The sequence below is a fragment of the Pteropus medius genome, unplaced genomic scaffold (assembly GCF_902729225.1).
Source record: "Pteropus medius unplaced genomic scaffold, Ma_sr-lr_union100, whole genome shotgun sequence".
NCBI lineage: Eukaryota > Metazoa > Chordata > Mammalia > Chiroptera > Pteropodidae > Pteropus > Pteropus medius.
In genome coordinates, this window is record NW_024355990.1 from 3,113,188 (window position 1) to 3,129,141 (window position 15,954).

The 15,954-nt window shown below is 51.4% G+C and overlaps 1 protein-coding gene and 1 long non-coding RNA gene across 3 annotated transcripts in view; both read right to left on the reverse strand.

Moving 5' to 3' along the window:
• The window catches only part of TNRC6C (trinucleotide repeat containing adaptor 6C), a 75,241-nt gene that overhangs the window by 52,006 nt on the left and 7,281 nt on the right, over positions 1–15,954 (reverse strand). Inside the window, exon 3 of the mRNA XM_039859867.1 lies at positions 6,307–6,633. Within this exon, the coding sequence (XP_039715801.1) occupies positions 6,307–6,633 (327 nt within the window). The remainder of the gene's footprint in view (positions 1–6,306; positions 6,634–15,954) is intronic.
• On the reverse strand, positions 10,895–12,616 carry LOC120600273 (uncharacterized). Of its 2 annotated transcripts, none has more exons than XR_005652157.1 (2): positions 12,471–12,616; positions 10,895–12,225 (listed from the first exon to the last, which is right to left on the reverse strand). It is a non-coding gene; the product is annotated as an uncharacterized LOC120600273 (long non-coding RNA). The 2 variants fall into 2 exon arrangements; XR_005652156.1 differs by having other exon boundaries at positions 12,360–12,471.

Sequence of the window (15,954 nt, forward strand, 5' to 3'; positions counted from 1 at the left end):
AGGACGAACGGTTGTTATTTAAAAGGAGAACGTGGAGTCAGGGTTGGGAGGAACCCCGGCCTCTCTGTGGCACAGGAGCCCTTTCGCCCCTGTGACTCATCTCTTTGGATGCTGCCAGCGACGAGGAGGGGACAGAGACCCTCCCACGGGGCTGTCCCCGCCCCACTGCTCGGTCCTTTTGCCCCACTAGCTCTGCCCTCAGAGCTGGCTAGTCGGTGGCTCTGGGCTCTGGGGCCAGCTCTTCCGTGGGTAGAATGCCCGCAGGCCCTCCAGCCCCCGCGGCTGTCCACGGGGCCCCCCAGCCCCTCTGCGGCCCTTACAGAACGGTTCTAGGCTTTTCGCCCGGGCAGCCCAGGGCACGCCTGCCCCAGAGCCCGTGTTTTCAATGAGGGGCATAACCCACCGGATGTCCGAGGTGGAGCCACAGCGCCCACTACTCATGGGAACAGTCGTCTCGATGCTGGAAGACGTCCTTCCCTGGCAGTGGAAGCCCACTGTACCGAATCTGCTTTTGCTTTAGACTTAATGAGCTTCATTCCAACACCAGCTCACTGGACTTCAGGAGGAGCCGGGCGTGTTCTGTTCTGCATGCCCGAGTGGGATGCCAGGACGGTCATCTTAACAAACGCGACCACTGTGGACTTAAATAATGTTACAAAACCAGTGACGTCCCTCCACAACAGCCAAGGCCGGCGTGGGGACGGCAGTGCGCCGACACGGACAGGGGACGGCGGAACCCGAAACGTGGGAGGAAACGGGAGGAAGTTTCCATCGCTGTTCTCTGGGGACGAGGCCTAGCAGGAGCCCAGCTGGCCCTCAAACGCAGCTGACTCTTTCCCACCACGCGACGAAGCGCGACGCCAGTCACCGGAGGGCTGATGTCACCTGCACCTGCACCTGATCCAAAGAGGCCACAGTCAGCTCGTTTTTGTCCCTACTGCCTCTTGACAGTCTCGACTGCCCTGTCGTCAGCTCGTGCCGCAGGGCGGAGTGACTGCTGAGCGTCAGGCCGGCGTCTGCAGGAGGCGCCGCTGTGGCTGGGGTAGGTGGTGGGGGGACAGGAGGACCCGGGTCTATCGGTGCTGTCCCACTGCTCTCCCTAGGGGCTTAGGGGCGCCCCTGGTCCCGTTTCTACCTCCAGCCCTTTCCCGCTCTTGCCAGGCAGCGGTGGTGGTTCCGGAGTCTCGTGAAGACTCAACACTTGGGTCTGGAGAATGGTAAGCACTCGAATCTACGACACTGCCGTGATTATGAGAGGTTTTAAACGTCTGGCAATTTGATAAGCGACAACTGGTATATATCACTGTTGTTTTCATGTTTTTTCCTGACCACAAACAGTACCTTCAATACGTGTAGGACTCATTTGTCCTAGAGCTTTCGCATGTCCCCGTTCACATTCTTCGCCCATTTTTCTATTTTGGACCGTTTTTCCCTTGCTGATTTGTCGGCATGCCTGGTATTTCCTCTCAGGTTTCGTTTATGGGCTTGGGCAAACGTTTCTAACTTTCAGACTTTCAAATTTGTCAGCCTTTCTTGTCATGATTTTTTTTGCTTAAGAGGAAACTTCACCCCAAGACGGGGACACCGGCCCCTGTGCCGCCGGCCGTCATTCTAACGTGCGCTCTGCACGCAGCTCTCTCTCCCTCTGTCGACTTGAGCCTCCGTTTTCTCAGTGATTTGCGATGCCACATTCGTGCTAACCCAAACCGACACGTACACGGGCGTCCCAGCCCCCCGCTCTGTGGTAGTTCGTCCGTCTATTGCTCAGTCCGGCCCCAGTAACACTGCCATCGTCGCTAGAGGATCATAGCTCCATCTGATAGCCTGTTATTCTTTTTTCAAAATTTGCTTGGCGATTCTGTTTATGCGCCTTCGTTCTTCTGGATGAACTTTAGAATCGGCCTGTCAAATTCCAAAAGCAATTTGTCGCAACAGCTCTGAATAGGAATTTAATCTGACTCGACTGCCATGGTTGGTTTTTTGTGCTAGTTTATTGCTATTACTTAATAATACTAAGGGCCGACCTTCCTCGCCCGATTTCTCTTGCTGCCCCTTGCACTGTGTCCCCTGGCCACACCGATGCACCTGCTACCCAGAAGCCCTAGGATCGAGGGCCCGTGCCTTCGTGCGTGCAGGTAGTCCACCGCCTGCTTTGCACAGCTGCCCTAAGACTCGCCCACGTCGCCGCCATCTGTCCTGGGCCATCCCCCACGCCTGGTCTGGGTTAGCTGCCCTTTCCGTGTGTGTGCACAGCACTCTACAGTTATCGCTGTTACAGCACCTGTAGATGGCGTGCTTAGTTCCTGGTCGTTCCAACACACTTTAGCCAGAGGTAGGGAGCCATGTGTCCCTACCGCAGAGCGCGTTATCTCGTCTGCGTTAATAAATACCTTGTTCACCGAATTAATAAAGACACGCTCCAAGAAGCCAAAGTTCTGAAGGTCAGCATCTTCTCTCCCCTTCTCGGCCGTGTGCAAGGTCGGCGTGGCCCCGCTGCCTGGTCGTTCCCACGGAGTCACATAAGGACAGAGACCGTGCGAAAGTACGAAGCTTAGCGAACCGGTTTGTCTAAGGAATGACGGACCGGTGAAGAACCTTGACGGAGCAACGTAAACCACAAGGTGAATCACAGCGAAACCGCGTGAGAGCCAGACCGAGCTCCTGACAATCTTTAGGAGGCACGTGGCAGAAGGAAAAGGGCGATTAGGGAAAGAACCGCCAGGCTGGGTCTGTCCGCACCCCGCCAGTCGCCCTGTACTACAACGCTATGTCACGCTCGTCTATGCTTACACGGCTAACGAAAACGACCATTTCCGTTTTAGTTCTTTTAAAACTTTCCCGTCTCCGCACCTGTACTGTTTCGTTTTATCTGCAAGTCTCTTCTGTTTCCTGCAACGGACACGTCAAGCTTCCCATCGCCACGGTAAGGACTGCGACACTCGTCCTCCGTGGGAAGAGGCAGTGAACGGCCAAAGGCCCGGGCGGGAGGGGACCGGGACGTGCGTATCTTAGCAGTCTGTGCCCCACGATTCTTCAAAGCTGCGACAAAGGTGATGCAAACTTCATCAACTCCTTCTTTGATCCCTGCTAAGTGCACTAAAACTTGCGGGGGGAAAGAGTCCACATCTTGACAGAAATTAGTGTGCCGGGCTGAACCGACTTCCTGTCTTACTTTTCTTATCGCTGGAAAGGATTTACTCTGAAATTCTTAAGGATTAGTCACTCAAACTTAGTTCTGCTGACCCAGTTTTCAGACTTTTTAATTTAACCTTAGACTTAGAGGAATGGAATTATGAATGAATCTACGTTCTTCGTTCTAATGCGGGAGTGGCAACGGGAGGGAAGGCCTGCGTCCACAGATACAAACACAGTGAAAACCTGCTTATGACTTGAGAAGCTCTAAGGGCTTTCACGTCGAGCGGTATCTGGGAACGTCCCAGCGCAGCAGAAAATGCGGTTACTTGTTGCATACAGGACCGGTCTCCCTGGCATGAATGCATTAAGTAGCCTGCATCGCAAACGAGAAAAGTCTGTAGACCACTCCAGGAGGAGCAGCTGAATTTCAAAATATACACAGGTCGCAGAGCGACGAGAAAGCTTTACTGTGCTGTTGCAGAATGTAGCCGTTTAAAGATTGTGCGTTTTTTTAACTGCTGGTCTGTAACGGCGTTTTAAAGACGGGCACGTATTTGCTGTATGTGTCTAGTCTCCCCAGTCTCACGTCACCCGTGACCGAGTACTTTCTACACGCGGCCCCGCGCTGAGTGTGAAATAAGCACCTCCTCTTCAAGTCCTGTAAAGCAGGACTGTCCTCGCTTTACACACGAGGAGTCGGAGTGAAGTGACTGGGTCGAGGCCACACAGGGCCGGCGGGTCAGGAAACCGAATGAGGCCCGCAGCCCCCCGGCCGTCTCGTGGCCGCGAGGCACACCACGCCCCGCATCCTGCCTCCACGCACGCCAACGCTCACCTATGCCCCTGCGGGCTTCCAGAACGAGCAGGGCGTCTGGCAACGCCTTCCAGTGACGACATCAAACACGCTCTTTGGAACGGTGTTTGAGTTGCAGATTAAAGGGAAGGGACAGGTCACGAGAGGCTCGGACCTCTCATTCCAGATGAGACGTGGAAGCACCGGCCCGTGGCGTAGACAGTGCCAGCGGCCAGGTCTTCCCCGACAGCTCAGACTTCGTGTCACATGGCAGGAAGTTCAGACACTTTATAGGACACTCAGCTGGCACACAATAGTGGCTACACAGCACACAACGAGGGTCGAGCTGCATGCTGCAGACAGAGCAGCAGTGAGGATGGAAACACTTAAAGGGCGCCACGGGGGCGGTGACAATGACGTGCAAGCGTGTGCATGCACTGAGTGTGGCACGCATGTGAGACAGCAAGCAGGCGGTCCCAACCAGAATGGCGAGCAGGCCTGGGGGACATGAGACACGCTGGCCAGACGGGGCCGTGGCGGCCTTGACGGCCGGGCGGAGACACCGAGGCTGTGTGTCCGGAACCCGGGAACCAGGACAGGTTTCTGAGGGGACCTCTGAATCAATGGGAGGTGACGAGTGAGCAAGATTCGTCTGGCTGTGATACCAGAGACTGCCGAGAAAGAGGTGAAATTGATGTAAAACGGAGACTTTGGGAGCCAAAAATAATTATTTCTCATTTTGTTACTATTCTGCAGATCGATGCCGTTTTCTGAAGTTTTTAATACATACATGGTGATTTAGTCTTAGTCGACATATATGTTTTTAAAGTACAATGAACTAGAAATAACTTTCTAGAAGGGTATGTTTATAGAGACAAATATTTTGTTAAAAATATTGTTTCCATATAAAATTTTAGCGAATCAATTCCCTGATTTTCTACTTATCTAAGAAGGCAGATACCAGGAGCATCCTGCACCAATAACATTTGATGAGAACACAGATGCAGTACTGCCAACTAATCATATAATAACGAGATAAGCCCAGGAAAAAGCAGGCTGTTACATTTCTTTTCCAGTTTTTCAAAGTAAGCATCTTAAATGAATGCACTGAACTACTTAGGTGTGACATACAATCTTTGTCTCTGTTAAGATTTTTCTGAGGACCACATTTCAGTGTAGGAAGTAACTGTATGTTTGATTATAAACTGCTTGCAGCTAAGCAGGGGGGGCTATATTCCTAGTCAATAAATATATTTGCTCATTTCTTCTCCTTCTTGCTTTTTGCTGACAATCAATGCCCTACATCCCGTCTACTAGGAATTTAGCAGATGACGGTCAAGACTGTTTGAAGAGACATGGCAAAGTTGTCTAAAGATATTTATTCTGAATATACCACGAAGTCATGGTTTTGAAAAATATTGCTATAAATACTTTTGTATCATGTTGGAATCTCCCCCATGTTAAAAGGCGGCACATGAAAGAAAACAAATATTGATGTGACTGACGTTTCCTTTAAATTCCGATCTAATGCGAGAAGCCTCTTTCCTGCCCTAATTACGCTACCATCAACGAACACGGTTCCCGTGCTTAGAAGAGAAAGATTTATGAAAATAACAGAGAAACATGGCAGCTGAATACACATGCTTTGCTCTCTTCCAAAAACTTACCTAAAACTCCAGTAAAAAAACGTTTGAAAGAATAAACCCTTAAGGTCAGGAAGACAGAAACAGGAGAGCGAGGAGCTGTGAGATGTCAACATTCTGGAAGCTGGAAAGCGAGCGAGCAAGGGCTGACGTCCCTGGGAGCCAGGAGCAGGCTGGCGTCTAACTGCCGGCAAAGACGCCAACGAGGAGCAGGTGCTCCGAGCCCCGGCCACGACGAGGGCCGGGCACGGAGAGACATCAGGCCGTTTCGGCTCAAAGTGCTTCAGGTTACAGCTAGAAACACCCGCTCCCTGCAAAGTGCGTGTGTGCTCACGAGCTACCCCAGCAGACTGAGAGGAAAGCGTTTTATTTACAAGTTTTCACTGCGGGCTTCTAAAGCACCTGCCCATACAGATTCCTATGCACTGACATACAGACCCTTAGTTTCTGGTGAGCAACAAACTTAGTCGAAGTAGCCAATGCCATCTAAAAACTTATGAGAAATCACATAAACAAGTAGGGCAAAACCGAATTAGGCGTTAAAATCCAACTGAAATGAACTTACGTATTTAGCTAGCTGGCTAGCTACCTATGTACCATCTAACTATTCGGGCAGCTCTATTACATGTGTTTAGCGACTGGGGACCAAAATCTGTCTGCTTTCAGTCCTGGGCACACAGCTGAAGGCAGTTCAGCAGTTCTCAGATAGAAGGACGCCTCGTTCCGTGGTCTTACCTGCTTGGAGCTTGCTGGGCGGCTGCTGCGCTCCGGCTCCAGGGAGGGGAGGGGGGCTCACCCCGGCGAGCCCAGCACCCTGGGTCGGGCTCGCACTGCTCAGAGCCCCCGCAGGCAAGGGCTGACCTCTCTTTAATAGCTGCTTCTGTTCTTGCTGGCGGAAGCGTGGAGGCACCTCACGAGGCAGGTAACGGGATGCAGCTGGCTGCTGGCCGCTGGCGGATGCGCGTCTGCCATTGCTGCTGTTGGATAGAGTGCTGGCGGAAGGACTGGTACCGGTACCGGCAGGTTGGGGCTGGCTTGAACAGGTCTTAGTAGGTTCTGGCACTACAAGGAACAAAAGGAAAAGACCCCAAGACTTTAGTAGCGCCTCCTTGAAACCCAAGCCAAACTAAAGGAAACAAAACCACAAATTGAGAAGGAAATGACAATGTAGTGCTCTGGGGACAGAACTGGACTAAAGTCTAGGGTTCCAGGTTTGAGACCCAGTTCCACAAACTAACTGGAGTCTCGACTGCGCCTCCCGAATCAGTTTCCTCGCCTGTCAAATGGTGGTCAGGGCGCGTTGAAGAAGCATTTCTCACACCTCGGCTCACACGTCAGACTCAACTCGAGGGCTGAGCAAAGCCCCGATTTCTGGGCCCCGCCAACGTAATTCAGGATGTTGGAGGAGGAGAAGGGAGCCTGAATTTGTATGTTTTTTTTTTAAATTTAATTTTTTAGTTTTTTAAATTGAGGCAACATTGGTTAATAACATATAAATTTCAGGTGTACAACATTATAATTTGGTATCTATATACTCTATTGTGTGCTCATCACCAAAAGTCTAGTTTCCATCCTCACTAAACATTCTGCCAAGTATCCAGATGATGCAGATGCTGTTGGTCCCTGGACCATACTTTGAGAACCACTGCTCTTGGTCGGTATTTCTCAGAATTAAGGGATCTAGATGCCCATGGATTGATATATTTTAATTCTGACGACAGTTTAAAAAATACATGTTGGCACATTCAAGATCATCTGAATAACTAAGCATTTGTGGTGATGGTATCTACAACTACTACATCCCATTAGATTTATTGAAAAAGAGTATATATAGCTGGGTTAATTTGCACATGATGCATTTCCATTAAGTGAAAGCCAAAATGCTATCAGAATGTGTTGTATAAACACAGGTTTCAGAGTGATTTAAAACGGGAAAAAGGAAGAGCGTTGCATGATAACCTGGTGGGGTGACACTAACAGGCATGCCAGACGCAAAAGGTGATTTAGGGAGTGACCCTGCACGTGGGAGGGAGCACAGACACGTCAAGTGCAAAAGAATCTGAGCCTACAGTCGTTCTCACCTTGATCTTGAAACATTAACATCCAATAAGCATAACATTTATCTTGTTATTTGAAAAAGGTTTTTTCTACTTAGTTTGTAAATGCCTCTGGTTTTATAGTTGAATAAAAGCTGCACGCAAAATGAATTCACACCTAGTTCTGTGTATATCCCATAACATACAAGTAACATCATAAAAATATTTCCAGTCGACGATGGAACTCGAGCTGTTAGTGTTCGCCTTTTACAGCGTTTCTCGTCCCCCGACGTGGGTTCCAACCCTGTGACCCTACACTGTCTGCAGTCAGTATCTGCAAGGCCTCTGCCCAGTTGTTCTGTTTTCTTGCCCGGCAAACCCTCAACCCTAGACGAAGCCGCTGTCCACCACCATCTTTATCCCAACTCAGACCGCTAAGGCTCTCGAGAACTCGCAGCCGTGCATTTGGTGGTGAGTGCCGGTGGAATTCGAGGTCCCTAACCTCAGAATACTCTGTGCGTCCCGCCATCCTACAACTTCCTGGGTCTGTCTGGTTCCACTGCGGTCAATGACTCATTCAAAGTCTTGCGTAGGTGTTGTTTCGTTTCAAAACTAAACAAAAATAATTATAATTAACTTGTTCCACGTCTCCCCTCCAATTGTGAGGATCATTTTCTGTATGAGTACTAAACGAAAGGGTGATATGACGCTATTCCTCAAGAAAACAAAGGAAACGTATCAGTTTAAGAGACCAGATTATTCTCTTACAAACCCAGGTGCTTTTAACGTGTCATAGCACTGAGTTATGAGCAAAACGAAATTCACTGTTAGACCTGACAACACATGACGATGAACTGCCCGGTCCCCTCCTGTGCCCCGCAGACTCGTCTCGGCTCCGCAGGCCCTCTACCCACAAATGGACTTCAAGTTTTTGGACTCGTTTGTCTGCCCTGGACACTCTGGAGAGATCATTTAGTTTCATGATTTCGATCATCGTCTCTATGACACTGACACCCAAATATCGTCCTCCACGTTGCCCCTGGCCCTAGTCCAGCCTCGCTCTTAAGTTAGCTACTGGACAGTGCTGTTTGAAAGCTGTCACCCTTCAAACCGCACGCATCCAAAGGCCGAGCAAGACTTCCCCGGGTGTGAGCCCAGGACGGTGCTGACTGCTGTGGAAGGCACCGAAGCACGTGGTTTCTCACCAGCAGTTGGCTGCGGAAATGCAAATTACAAGGCACAAGAGCACGTGGTACCGACGGACAGTCAGCCACCTGAAAAGGAAACATGACCCTGCGCTGCCCGATGTGACAGCCACTGTCACATGCGTCTACTGGGCGCTTAATGTCTGAACGGAGATGTGAGGCAGGTAAGCACATGCTGGATTTCAGAGGTAGTTCGAAATAACACAAAGTATCTTATTAACAATTTTTATATTGCTTTCAAGTTGAAAAAATGACATTTTGGACATACCGAATTAAAAATACATTATTAAAAGTAATCTCACCTGCTTCTTTTTAAACTGTTGCCACTAGAATATTTAAGGTTACTTACGTGGCTCACATTTGTGGCTTCAATTATATTCCTTCTGACTAGCACTGATCTGCCTTCTGGAGAGAGGTAAAGTTTGAGCTGATTTCTCAGATACACTGTTAAATTTAAATAATTAAAATTTCAGAACGGACCATCAGTTGTGGCCGATCGAGCTTCTTCGGGTGAGAAATCGCCCCTTCCAGCTCCTTCTCTCACGCACACAGAAGAGTCACGAGGTGCTCCTTACATTAACGAGAGACGGAGCGGGGTACGGGGCGAACACGGTCCTCTCAGTTACCAGCTGCCCGTGGTTTCCGTAAAACTCGCAGCGGCCTGAGACGTTAGCGCTGTGGCTGCCGCTTGGGAGGCACCCTGGACCTTGGGAAAGGGACAGGAAGGGAAGCCTCCCTGGGGAACTGAGAAGCCTGACCCTGTGCAGCTGTGTCCCTGGTCCCTTTTACATGACATACGGATCAGCCTTTTCTGGTTTAAGCCAATATAGCTCAGATCTTTGAAACTAGCAGCCAATTAACATAATCTCAACTGAAGAGTGGAGTGTCTCAAAATTTGGATCTATTTTTAGTGATGCATGGAATGGGCAGTTTCTGACTAGCCACCCCCTTCAGATCCAAATTTCTCGATCCACGGCTGCCCAAAGACAGAGAGCAGGGCATCAAAGCACACCCAGTGTTTCTCTTCTCAAAATGCCCGACTCAGGCCGTATCTGAATGACAGGCTCACGGGCCGGTCGGCCACGCGCGTCACTGTGCCCACAGAACACGGTAAGGCAATGGGAGTTTGAGCGTGACTTTATTTATGAGTCATCCCTGAATCACGTGTTATTTAGAAAAAATTACAACAGCAACCAATTAATAACTATGTAGCTAATAAAGAACCTTCCCGCAAGCTGGAAGCCTGGGTGATGCGCCTTTGCCTAATCAGCTTTTACGCCCTTTTTTCTTTTAAGTAAGGGCGACATCTGCTGGTGAAAGGTGGTGGCTAAATTATTATACAAGAAAGCCAGCCTTTTCAAACAATTTCATTTCTCAGAAACAACTTTCTGCTTTCAGTTAGGAATTTCAGAGGGCACTGTCCCGACAGGGTCCACGTGGCTGATACACCCCTCTATCGCTCTCGGGACCGCCCTCCGGGCCCGGGAGGGCTCGGACGGAGCAGCTTCTCCGAACTCGATCGACACCCCGTCGTCTCCAGACCAAGTGCGGCGGGGCTGGGCGTGCCGGCCCGGCCTCCCTGACTTGCCCCCCACCCTGGGCAGTCCCGTGGTCTCTCTTCCACGGCGGAGCCTCAGCACTGCGTGTGGACGCCCGGTGCTCCCGGCCCTCCCGTCGCTGTGCTGTCCACACTCTGTGCCATCGTGGCCTTCAGCCCGCTTTCCAGGCTGCCTGCAGCCGCAGGCTCCGAGCGACGAGGCGTACGGCCACCCCCGCAGTGAGCCCCAGCGCTGCCACAGGTCCCTTATCGTAACCGCTTACAACTGTCCCCACACCCTTCGAAACCCTCACAGCGCCCAGCCCCCTCGCTCAATCCGAGACTTCTGGTCACCGTTGCCAGCCCCACCACTCCCCCAACCTGGAGATGAACCCGTGAACAAACGGGCAGACGCCCGCCGTGAGGCTCACATCTTGGCGAGGAGGAGGGACCAGGAACGCGAGGCGCACCTAGCAAGCTGCAGCCAGCAGGTGTGAGTGCCGGGCAGACGAGGAGGGCCGGCCGGGATAAGTAAGGGCCCAAACTCAGGTTTCTCGTTTTAATCTGCCTGCCATAGTTTTCACCCCCACAAAATATGTCAGCATCCTCATTTATCCTCTCCTTATTTAGGAAAGATTTAACGAGTGTCTACTCCGTGCCAGGCACTGAGTGCGCTGAGAAAAACAGAGATACGGTTCCTGTCCTTATAGTTTAGAGTCTACTAAGAGTTAGATGTCATCTTGAAACGATCTACAAATTTACAAGTTATGACATGCACGACAAAATTAACAGTGGAACAGAAGAATCCAATCTAGGTCAGGGTCGCCGAGGAAGTGCCGGTCAAGCCGAGCCTGGGAACGGGCGCGGCGCGTGCGCATGCGCGGAGGTGCTGGCTGGGCCCGGCCTCCGAGTTCCAGGGCTGAATGAGGCTGGCGTGGCTGGAGCCCGGGGCTGAGGGGACAGCTGCTGAGCGCGAGGCTGGAGAGGCAGCAGAGGCTTGGTGAGGATCCCGAAGTCCATCGCTGGCCGGGAGCTGGAGGGCCGTCGGGGGCAGCCTGGTGAAGGGTGCGCCTCGGGGGTCCCTTCCGGGCCACAGGAGCCTCCAGCCGGGGGCGAGTTCTCCGGGGGCAGGGAGCGGAACTGCTGTGGCCATCGCTGGCTGTTTAAACTCACCGGGAGCCTGTCTGTGCAGCCCTGTCCCACAGCACCTCACAGCTAAGGGAGACGGCGGGTAACCGTGGCCCGCAGTGGCAGTGCTGTCCTTGCTGTCCTACGGGAACTCGCTGGTGAGGTGAAGCCCCCACTACGTTCCACCTCACGTTCCTCACCAGGGACCTGGCAGAACAGGGGAGCAGGGGCCGCTGTGAGCTGAGGCGCTGCCATCTTAACCCCCCAAGTCGTGCTGCCCAGGCAGTGTTTGAAGAGTTTATTTGGAAGTACTTAAGATGTACAGGAAGCACAGAGACGAAGTAATCGACAGAGCTCCGTATACCCCACGCCCAGCCGAAGGAGTGTCGCCTGTTCCACCAGGGCCCCCGTCTTCCCGCCCAGATTGTACACTCCTCGCTCCACCCCCTAGAGACGGTCGCCATGCGCGCTCTGGGGAGATGACCACGCACGTCTTCTCTTGAGATGCCGTGTAGACTCGGGGTTAAACCCCACCTTTGCCACTTGCAGGCTGGTGACTCTGGGTCAATCGCTTACCCTCTCTGGCCCTCAGCTGTGCCATCTGTAACATGTGGGTAAGTGGGGGATGAAGTGGGGGAACATTACCTTACTGAGAGGGTCCTGTGAGGCGTGGATGACAATGTGTGTGGAGCACCGCTCAGAACAGTGTCTGGCACTCGGCGTGTGCGCCGTAAGTATTAACAGGATGCTAGAGGGAAAGTTCAGTGACACTTGTTGAAGACAGGAAGCTCGTCGCGATGGGCGCGGACGCTGCCAAGGGATCTTACACTGGTGGCGGGGTTGGCTCAACGTGGAACGCAGCGTGGGCGAGCAGGAACTTACCGCCAAGGAGCCGGCGGGCCGCGGGAGGGACGGCCACTCAGAGGAGGCGCCAGGGTGACCCCCCTAACAGGACCCGTGCGGAAGGCAGGTCAGGGGTGGGGCAGACATCACCTGGGGCGGTGGAGGACGAGGATGCAGAGCAGGCTGAGGGTGGGGGTTCTGGTTCCTGTGACAACCGGATTTTACGAGGATGGGCAGATGGGCCGAGGAGGTTCAGTAGCCTGACGTTTGGTCAAGCAAAGGATCTCTGTCCGAGGAGGTTCAGTAGCCTGACGTTTGGTCAAGCAAAGGATCTCTGTCCGTTACAATAATCCTCGTCTTGGAAGCAATGGGGAGTAGTTTAGGCTGATTAAGAAAACAAAAACAGCCACATTAACCGGACTGTAGATATGAACGAGAATAAAGGAGGGAAGGAGATGGGCAGGGCTCGAAGCTGCCACGGAGACGAGCAGTGACAGTGTTTTCAGGACTGGAGGGGTAGGGCTCTACTCTGGCCCTAAACCGCCCCCTTTAACTTGGGATTCTCATTTCCACCGTCTGAAGTGTTAAGCACTATACAACGTTAAGGAACGGCCACCTATCATTTTAAAAAACGTTTCACAGCAGTTGTCAAAAGTGTCCCCTCTCCCCCCATGCGCACACCAGAGCAGGACTGACGGGTCTGGTTCACAGCTGCAAGGCGGCCTGAGCTATCCCGCAGGTCCCCATGACACGGGCATGTGCGTGCGACCGGGCCGGCGGCGACCTGGCCCCTCTGTCCACGCGAGCGCAGTTCCAAGGGGAAGCACAGCCCTGCAGACGAGGAATTTTCGGCACAGGGCCCGGTTCCCGATCACGGCCTCGGTGGAGGGGACAGACCGCGCTGGTGGCAGCTTCTGGAGCAATGCTGCGGCGATGACACCGTATGGTTGAAGTCGGCCGTGCCACTGGGGCCTCCTGATTCTCCCCCAGGAGCAGCTCTTCCGAGGACACTTTGGGGAGTCCTTTCTGGAAGCCCAGCATAGGCCATGTCCCCTCCCCCGACCTGGCAATGATTTTATAAGTACCCCATTCCCTGTACTTCAGCTCATTTCTGCTTATAATAGCTAGAGTGGTTTCTGCATCCTTCGGCTGAACTCTGGTTAAGAGCGCAGATTTTTTTTTTAGCAAGTGCTAAATCATCCACCTGGAAATCGTGGTAAATGGCATGAGCTAGGTATTCGACAGTGGGTTCCTTCTGATGGCATTTACTGTACTGGACTTACCTACATACACCCTGAACTAGAATCTCAAAGGCGACCACCATTAGCCTAACACGGGCAATGGATTACAGAGGTATATTTTAAAAGTAACTTTGTAGTAAACGTTAACCCAGAGGGACATTTAACCCACACATGTTAACGTCTTATTTCTGAAATGTGGATGCATCTTACCATTGGTGCATAAATTTAATATAGTTTCCTCGTTCACCCTCAAATTCTATCAATGAAACATTATTAAATCAATGATATCTCCTGTAATTTATGGCATCTCAGAAGTTAAGTTTTGTATATAAAGTAGAGAATTTCTCTTGTGCACAGACACCACACAATGACAATAAAAGAAAAAATATTCAAAAATCATGGATTAATTCTAGCTATTTCAGAATATATACATGAAGATTCAGAGATTCTTAAAATTTTAAATTTAAATTTACCCAAATATATGATTGACTATTTGAAAACATAACTATGAAAGACAACTATCCTGTGCTAAAATAATCAGTGATTCCAAGGAACATTTTCATTATTACAATTTCTTCTGCAACCTATACAGCAACAAACATGGTAGCGAGAAGTTCCCTTAGAACGATGAGATGCAGGCAGAAGACAGCGACGAGCAACGAGGGTCCTTCTGCTGTGTTTATCGGCGTCCCAGTGGGGTACAAGCAGTGGCCTTCTGTTTGTTCTGTTGACAGCTTCTGGCTGATCTGTCACCATGGCAACTTTGGGAGCCCAACTCAAAACGAGCACAAACTCATTAACCACGAACTGCATTAACTCAGTGCCTATTGCTAATGAGAAATGCTGTTCAGAGGTACTTTCTCTTCTAACGCAGCTACCTCTGTACAAGGTATTAAATTAAATGCTACTCTAAAGATATCCGACTGGGTAATATAGATGTTCAAGTAAAATTATTTTCATGACGACTACTCACACTAAGCATCATTTCATTAGGTTACTTTGTCTTGGTCTTTGGACTCTCTACCCTAAAAAAGCGTACTGTTAATCATACGGGCAAATATTCCTAAGTTTTTTTAAACACCAGCTGGCTGATTTAGAAGATTAAAACAGAAAAATTCGGTAACAGCACGGCATTAGCGTACACTGGCTTTTCTCTAAAGGTTTCGATGTGCAGTGTCAACTGGAATATTTCCCAACTGAGACCACGCACTGGACGGACGTGAGGTACAGAAAGGTCCCTGGGTGTAGGGATTCCGTTCCCTCGCCGCCAACCTGACCTCGCCTCTCCACGCCGAATCATCCTGGACTGAACAAGCGCTCAAAAAACCAGCAAATCCTAAATCTCGTGAAACACAAAATTTAAGCGAAATTGTGCCTCGCGTGCGTTCTGTCGGGACATGTGTATTGCCCTCTGCAGTAGGACTGCGTATGTTTTCTTTAATAAATTAATTATGAAATTGCAATAATCCTGGGATGTTTTCCCCAAAAAGTGCAGAATCTAACAACCTGCCAGAAGAGGGAGCCCGAGCTAAGTGGCTCCGATGTTCAGTCGAAGGCTGGGGAAGGGGAGGAAAAACGGCCAGGCAGAGGAACCTCCCGCTTCCATCATGCCCTGCCCAGGCTGTCCCCATCCACCTCTAGCCTCCCAGACGCCACTCCCCCCCTTGCTGCCCATTCACCTGCCGTGCCAGCTTTTCGTTGCTGTAGTCTAGGCCCCGGACAAAACGCCACACTCCAGCCTGCCAGCCAGGCGGCCTGAGCCAGGGCTGGGCCCTCTCTGCTCTCGCGGGTGCAGCTGCACCCCCTTCCTCCTTCGGCTCCGCACGGCGCTGCACTCCGGACGCCCTCCCACGCCCCAGCCCAGCCCCGCTTCCTGCGCTAGGCGCTCGCTAAACGATGCCATCTCAGTCAGCCACGACACGCTTAGCACCGTGACAGGTGGTTATGTCCATTCCCCGTAAGTCTGTACGCTGCACGGAGTGGGAAGCAAGTCTATGTTCTCAAATCTTTCTCTCCCCATCGTGAACGGCACAATGCCAGGCAAAGAGCAGGTGTTCGATAAACACTGCTGGATCAAATGATTAGCCCAGCTAGTTTCCAAGCTCGGCCTATTCTGTCTGCTGCCATGACCCTCTCCTGTCAGCTTGGTCACCTGGGGTCTGGACGCTGCAGTGGCCTAACTGCACCTGCCGCCTCCGGTCCTCTCTCCAACGGTTTAATTCTTCTTAAGTCGGGCATGTTCTTTCTCGAATATAAACCTGATGAATGTCACTCTGCCGCTTAAAGCTCTTCAATGCCCCCTCTGGTCTAAAAGACCATGTCTAATGTCCTCGAGGTGGCACACAGGCCCCACCTACGGGCTGCCTCCCTGCCCCCACCTCTCTGGTTTCGAC